General features: G+C 37.1%; 1 protein-coding gene across 1 annotated transcript; it reads right to left on the bottom strand.

Annotated features, from left to right (window-relative positions):
• Nucleotides 1-1,292: 1,292 nt before the first annotated feature.
• On the bottom strand, nt 1,293-7,691 carry LOC113697063 (RGS1-HXK1-interacting protein 1). The gene is made up of 8 exons (XM_027216503.2): nt 7,276-7,691; nt 6,474-6,540; nt 5,909-5,986; nt 4,055-4,107; nt 3,724-3,860; nt 3,579-3,643; nt 1,809-1,867; nt 1,293-1,708 (listed from the first exon to the last, which is right to left on the bottom strand). The coding sequence occupies exons 1-8, from the start codon at nt 7,507-7,509 to the stop codon at nt 1,619-1,621; spliced, it is 783 nt and encodes a 260-aa protein (XP_027072304.1). The 5' UTR covers nt 7,510-7,691; the 3' UTR covers nt 1,293-1,618.
• Between the last annotated feature and the right edge of the window lie 268 nt (nt 7,692-7,959).

Raw genomic sequence — 7,959 nt, 5'->3', positions numbered from 1 at the left:
ATAAAACTCCCTCATTTGTGAGTGTTTTTCTCTTTGGGTAAGAGTGTCCATCTCTCAACTTTGGAGTTATCCAAAAGATCTCATAATCATAGAACTAGGACCAAACTTGTTCCAATTCTATATACCACCTCTTGAAGATAGAGAGAGGAATTTAGGGATTGATAACCAATGCTTGTGATGAGTGGATGGTTTGAAGGGATTGAGGAGAATGAAACAGTACTAGTATTCAATTTGCCTCCTTTGTGGGTTCAAAAATGTAACTTGCCAGTGCACTGAATATCCAATAAGGCAGGAAGAAAAATTGGTGTTGTGTTCCATGAAGTTAAAGATGTTATAGTGCCCCAAATGGGAGGTAAGGAGGGTAGACACCTAAATCTAATTATAGTGGTGGATATCTTTTAACACGTGCTAAGGGGTACTACTGTCAAGCTGAATGGTGCAATAAAATGGTTGAACTTCAAATATGAAAAATGCAGGATTTGAGTGAAGGTCTAGTTGAGAAAGATTTGTGAAATTAAAAAGAGTTGAAGGAATTGTCTCACTAAAGTGGTTATTGCTGAGGTCAAAGGAGTGTAGATTGGACAATTGGCCAAGAGTTAGATGGATGCTGCTAGAAAAGCCACTGTAACTCAAGTCTAATTCAAGTAATCTCTTCAAATTTCTTATTTCTTCTGGGAGAAATCCTCCAATTTTGGGATTCCATTGAATATGTAGCTGAGAAAGATTTGTCAAATTAAAAAAAGTTGAAAGAATTGTTCCACTGAATTGGTTATTATTGAAGTCAAGGGAATCTAGATTGGACAATTAGCCAAGAGTGAGAGGGATGGGACTCCCAATAGATTTGTGACTCAAATCTAGAGTAACCAAATTTATCAAGTTTTCGATACAAATTTCTCGAGGAATTTGTATCGAATTCCAAGAGGAATTAAGCTTTCAATCAAATTCCAAGAAACATCAAGTTGTGGTAGTTGCTTTAGGTTACAAATGTCGAGTGATTGGGCATAGTGAAGATCCTATAAGGCCATAGTCTCAGCAAGCAAAGGAAAACTAGAAAACCAATATAGGCCTTGGCTCAGAGAAAATTTAGGAAAGGCTTTCTCTACAAAAATCTAATCAAGCCTGACTGTATTCAATTTGACTTGATCCAACTCATTTAAAGCCCTAATTACATTCTTCATATAATGAAAAATAAACTTCCACACACCATGCAGTCCACACAGTGTGTTTAGATTATAAATTATACATCTTATTTACATATTTACATACACTGACTTGCATGGATCATCAACACATTTTCCAATCACTTTTTTATCTCACATATATCATATCAAAAAAGTGATACAATACTTTTTTCACAAAATTATCTCAAATAATTTACAATCCAAACACACTCAAATTTAATCAACCCGAAATATTTGAATGAAATTCAGAGGGGCGAAGTAGACTCATATTTTACCCCCATTTTGGGGCTAGAGAATGCCAGATGTAAAATCAACCCGATCTTCTCTCCTTGTAAGTACAAGGAAATTAGAAGAATATTTCTAAGCTTCTAATTTTTTTTTCCTATTTTGGTTTTCGGGGAAGAGGGAGGTGGGGATTGTTGGATTAGGATGCAACCTCAGACAGGAAGCCCTAAATCAGAAATTTTCATTGTCTTCTTTTCCATGGCGATCCTTTGTTCTCGGAGATGCGATGCCACTGAAGCAACCTAATCCAGGAACAAAAATGAAGAAATATTCACCCCAATCAACTTAGGGATCAGCATCCAATAGGTAATAAGGTTGAAAATGCAGTGCAACATGACTTACTTCTGCTCGAAGTTTCAGAGCCTCCCTTCCAGGAAGTTCCCGCAGTAGATCCATCAAATCTATCAGTCGCGTGTAGAAATTGGATAAGCAATCACATAAAACACATAGCAGAGATCATGCATTTTAAAGGATAAATTATCAATCCATTCACAGCCATAAGGTCCAAGACCATGCCGCGTACTATGAAGAGGAGAGCGAGGAGATAAAGAAATATGAATCTAATCAGCAGTTTGGTACACATCGAGAACAATAATGCTAATGACTATTAAAGTTCCCCTTAATGACAATGGGTTTACCAACATTCTTGAAATCTTACGTTTGGCATTTGTAGTGTACTGGGAATCAACTTTTTTCTTAATTATTACTTTTCCTCCTTTTACTTTTTGTCCTTTTCTTTCTCTTTTCTCTTACCTTCCATTTCATCGCTCTTGCTTCCTTCCTCACCCATTTCTCTCAGCACTGCTACCCCCACTGCCACCTCTTGCAGATTACCACCCCTGAACCCCATACTCCAATAAAGGAAAAGCAGAATACCAAATGCATTTCTTGAAACTACAAAACAAATCTCTCATAACAAATAATTACACAATAAACAAAGGTTCAAACTCAACATAATAGATCCATCAATCTTAATTCAAACTACAACCACCAGTATACCCCAAATTCTGTAAACCAAAATACTATTTAAAAATGGGGGTTGCAAATCTTCTTTAACCTTGGTTTAAGTCTAGCAACATATGGACAACCACCATCTGAGATTAAGGGCTAAGGCCTAGTTTGTGAGTTTAGAAAAGCCAAAAAAAAAATAATAATAATAAAGGAAGGATAACTTCAATGAGGGGAGACAGGAAGAGAAGGGAAGAGAAGTAAGAGGAGAGTTTCTCTCTAAGCTATTTGGCAGTTTTGGAGGGAAATGTCGTTGATATTGAACTACTTCCAATCTGCCATTGTTGTTACCTTTATGCATCATGTTGAAGTTTTCCTTCCATTTCATCCCACTTTTGAAAGGGACAAAAAAGTGGGATTTTATGGGGTTTAAAATCCTTTGATTCCCTTCCCTTCTCTTCCCAAACAGGTGATATATAAATTCTTTCTTGTCCTCCATTTCCCTTCAATCCAAAAGCACCCTGGGGAGTAAATGGGGTAGGCAGCCTGGGGAGGGGGTGCAGGTGGAGTGATGGCTCTCATGTCTTTCTGCAATACCCTTTTTTTTCTTTTAAGTAAACATGAAAAATGTAATCAAGCTACACATATCCACTTCATTCGGCAATGACTAAAAGAATAGGATGGGGCAATGAAACCCATAGATTTATCCCCATATAAGTCTTCCAAACACCAACAATCACTATGATTCAGGTTGAAAAACTCATTCCTTAGTCCCATAAGCCCCACAATTTGTTGCAGGGCTTGTATACCCAACATACTTTTGCCGCTTCATAGCCCTAGTGTCGGAGTTGCAGCTACAAATGGGGAATCAAGTTATATGCACACACACACACACATGTACATATATGTATATAAATATATACACTTAAGAGCTTTTTTTCTTTTAAAGAGTAAGGAAACTCTTGGCCTTTGCATTTTGACTTCATAAAATTCAGGGTGTAGGCCTAGGGCTTAATCCAATCTGAAGATAGTCATAAATCATAAAAGCGAGCAGAATAAATGAATATACTGTGAGAAATAAATAACCAAAGCAAAGATATACAAAGATTAATATTAGAAATCAGAGACCCCAGAACAAGAAGAAAACAATTCAATGGGACATACCAGTAGCTTTAGTTTCTGCCTTGTGAACAGATCTTGCAAGAGTTTGAATCTGAACTCCAGCATTCCTAACATAATTTTCAATAATCAATGCAGGAAAGAGACTAATCATAGGTATGGACATCTAAACAATCATAACAACTTCTACATGAGATCAATTTGGCCATGTTTCATTTCCTTTTCAGCAAGAGCTGCCCTTTCAAGTAGCTTTCCACTCTCCTTCTTCATCAAGTCAACAGAAAGGTTCAACTCCTTAACATTCTTTTCAGCTCTAATGAACTGCGCCTATAGAAGAACAGAAACCTAATTAGCCAGTCAAATCTCACTCTGAAGGACTTCAAATAAACTTTCATATGAAGAAAGCAGTTATCCTTGTGCCAATTCAGTTTAAAACTAACAAAAAATGTAAACACTCATTAATTCATTCTAACAGTTTAAAAATATATATCTATTTAAGATTGTCCAGAAAAGAAAAATACCTCCTCACTTTGAAATCGGCCCAATGTATGACGGAAAAGAAACCTTCTCGGTCCTGCAGATAAGATCTATTAGATTTCAAGAACTAAGAATTGTGTAGAAATTTACAGGTAGCATCATACACTTCACTAACTAGTTAAACTTTATTCTTTTTCCTGCTTGCAGTGAATACTTGACAGGAATGATAATACAGGGTACAGTGATATGATTGTTCAACCAGAGAGTTGACATCTATAAAGAAATATCGAGAAGTGACTCCTAGGGCTCCCCCGTATGCTTGACTCAGGACAGCAAGGATGTGAGCACTTAATGCTAAAATGCCTGTCCTGAGGAGGTTTTCATGCACTACAGTGGCAATACCTTCCTAAAGTAACTAAGACATTAAACTGCTACAGTGACTCATGAATCTTACCTGTCAAGAGTGATTCTTTTTCTCTGTTCATTTTCTCAGATCACTAGCTGTAGAGGAAATCACTAGTTATTCTCCTACTAAATGTTTCTATTAACCAACTTACCATGACCTAAACCCCTTTTGTGTTAGGCCAACTGGAAAACCCAACTAAACCAATAAGCTCCCAGTACAAAAGTTGGTAATGTGACCACAATATGTGGCTTATCAAATGAAACCTGGTTGGCACAACAGGCTTTATATTTCGAAAGCCACGTTAAACAAAAAAAGGAACTTATCTACAAGAAACATTTGATACCCTGAAATTGCAGAAAAATAAATAGGGCTGCAAAAAATCAAGCTACTTATGAGTAGCTTGATCAGAAGATGACTTGAGCTCAGTCAGTATTGAGCTCAAACAGTTTGTTAAGCTTGACGAGCCAATCTTAGGCATTCTTGTATTCTGCTAGGGAGCTTGTCAAGCTTTTCAAGCATGCATATGTATACATAATTTATTTTTAATATACAAGTAAAATTTCCTAAAAGACCCGCCTTCCTTGGATAAATTACTTCTTTGACCTCTCTAGCCTTATATGGCAGGTGGGTAATTTTCTCTAATTATATTAATGCAAAAAAGATTCAGTCTAAAAATTGACAAATTATCACATCACACATTCCATCACTTCGTTGACCAGAATATCAGGCTCCATATTTCAAATTCCAACCAGAGAAACCCATCTCCCCAGATTCCACAGCACCTGGAACCCACTGGAGAACCCTCCCTCTCCACCTCTCACCACTTCTGCTTGAAAAATCCTTGCTTGCCCCTCGCCTCTTTCTTACTCAACCTCATATGACCAGATCTAAGTTGGCCAACAAAAGATCTGAATGGCACGGCGACTACTAGCACCTCTGCTACCACCAAACATTGATCAAACATCCTACTTCCTGATGTAGCAGAGAACGCAATATGAGACGCTCTTTCACTCTCTCGTGCTTAAAAAGAAATTCTATGCTGGCACAGTGAAGTTTAAAATCTGCAATGGCTTTCAATGAGGATCCAGAAAGAACAAAAAGAATTGCAAAGGGCCCTCCTATAAACCAAAGAGAACACAATGCACAACTCTACTGTTATTCACTTTTATTGTATTCTAATTGTTGTGTTAAATCTTTGGTGTTTTTGGAAAGTATGTAAGCTGCATTTGTTGAGAAATCAGAGATGGGGTCAAAATTTCTTCATGTACAGCTTGTGTTTGATGAAATTCCTTAATCGGTTGTTTGCAATTTTTTCTTTAGTCGACTTTACATTACTGAGTTTGAACTCTCTAAAGATTCAAAACATCAAGCACAAGTTCGAGCAGTTTCGTTTTCTGACGAGCTCAAGCTTCTGACTGCTAACCAATAACAAAAGCCAGAAAAACAAAACAAACAACACATGTATAAATACATGTCAAATCCAAATTTTTACCTCTGAATAATAGGAGACCAACAGCAACAGCAATTCCACCAGTCACAGCTGGATTTTCTCTAACTTTAGTCAATTCATCTAATTTACAATAAGAGAAAAAATAAGTTGTCACGAAAAAGGAGAACACACTAACAGAAAATATCTTTTGGTTTAGAAAACCGGCTGAATACCCAGAACCCAATAACTGGCCTTGAGTGATGAAATGAGCCTTGACAGGGCATCTATCCAATTCCAGAACCAATTAATGGACATTAGCTAGCCTTCTACATAGCTGGGAATAGTACAAAGGTAGAATTATGGGCATATTGGCATAGAGTGAGACTGAGAGAGCTTGTGCCCCAGCTCAATAAGTAAGTGTAAAGGAATCTTCAATTTTACATGGGGAAAATCATGTGTATAAAGGACGGTCATTCCTCAATAAAGCATTAAACTAATCACCATGAAGTACCATACACTTATCTGGATAACATTTATGATAAAACTGTAATGACCCTTTTAGAGTATTAAGTTATAAAATAAAATTCCAAAGTATATATAGAAATTATATTTAGTTAATCAAATTCACCTTTAATTTTCAGGAAGAATGCATCTTCATAGGTTCTATACTGGCTTCCCAGTTGTGGCATGAAATCCTGCAGAATCAAAGTTTTAAGAACATTAATTAAAGAACTAAAATAAATAAATAAGGAAATGCAATAATAAGAAGATGGCAGAAAACAACACCTTAGACAAACAAAGATGGAATTCATATCCAAGTATATGTACATCAAAGCCAAAAAAGCACTGACTAAAAATTCACCATCCAATCAGAACATCAATGGTGGTACTTGAAGCAATAGAAGTTGGCAAGAGGACCAAATTAATTGGAGCAAAAATAATAAGACAAAAATCACAAAGACCGATCAAGGTCTTAGTCAACAAGAATGGAATTAATTTGTTTTTTTTTCCAACAAATGATGAAATCCATTAGAATCAATTGAAGACCACAGCTTAGTTCCTCCAGCAACCTTTGCAAGGTTTGTCACAATAGAGACCAACTGTGGTGCAATTGTCACTAACCAGAAATGATACCCAACATACACCTCCAGAAAGGAATATGTACACTAAAAGTAGAATATAGACTCGGAATTAATCAATATCGGGCTAGTTGCATCAGTTTCGGCCAACGGAATTCCTAGACTTCGTTGTCGAATTGTCGAATTTTGACATTGCTAAAATTTAAATCTATGTCAATCCTCACTTCCAATGAAGGTTATGAAAGCCGTGAATCTTGGAATCCTAAAGAGAAACAAGAAACAGGGATGCTAATATCCAGAGCGTTGGGCAGAGTCACGAACAAACAGAGGAGAAAAAAGAAAATCCTATACCCGAAGAGTACGGAAATGGGTAGAAGAGGAGTGGTGGAAGGAACGGGCGGAGCGGAGGGCGGAGTCTGTAGACTGCTGGACTGTACGAGGAAGATCCTCTGAAATGTACGAGTGCCATGTCTTGTCTGCCTTGTCCGACTTGTCCTTGGACGGTGACGCTGAGGTAATTGATGACTCCGGTACTTGTCCCGTCTTCGTCGTCTGTGGCGTCAACGTCTTCTCGTCCTCTGACATCCCTTGAATCCTAATGTCGTCCTTCCCAACCTACCACTGGCTCAGAATCTCCGAACAAAATTGTGCCAGAAGACTGTCTTTGCCACCGTCGGGAAATGGGAGAATTTTGCGACAAATGCCTGCCAGTTACTACTCAGTAAGAACAACAAAGTAGAAGCGTAGGGAGGAGGGGAGGACTAGGCCAAAAAATTGCAAATGCTGAGATCCTACTTAAAAAAAAAAAGGAAAAATCGATAAAAACAAAACATCTCTCACATTTTGTAAAATGATTTTTTTCGTCTCTTACTTTTAAAATTATATTTTTACATGTCTTACAAATTCACATTAGTTAAATTTGATCCCTACCTACTAGGTAGTACCTAGGTTTTGGACTAGTTTTTTGTTGAAATTCATCACGTGTCTTGCATATGATCATTTTTTAGTGACAAAATTATCAAATTAAAATTTACA

Source organism: Coffea arabica, chromosome 1e (genome assembly GCF_036785885.1).
Source record: "Coffea arabica cultivar ET-39 chromosome 1e, Coffea Arabica ET-39 HiFi, whole genome shotgun sequence".
Classification (NCBI taxonomy): Eukaryota; Viridiplantae; Streptophyta; class Magnoliopsida; order Gentianales; family Rubiaceae; genus Coffea; species Coffea arabica.
The sequence above is the reverse complement of the archived record's forward strand: the minus strand, read 5'-3'. Positions and strand labels throughout refer to the sequence as shown.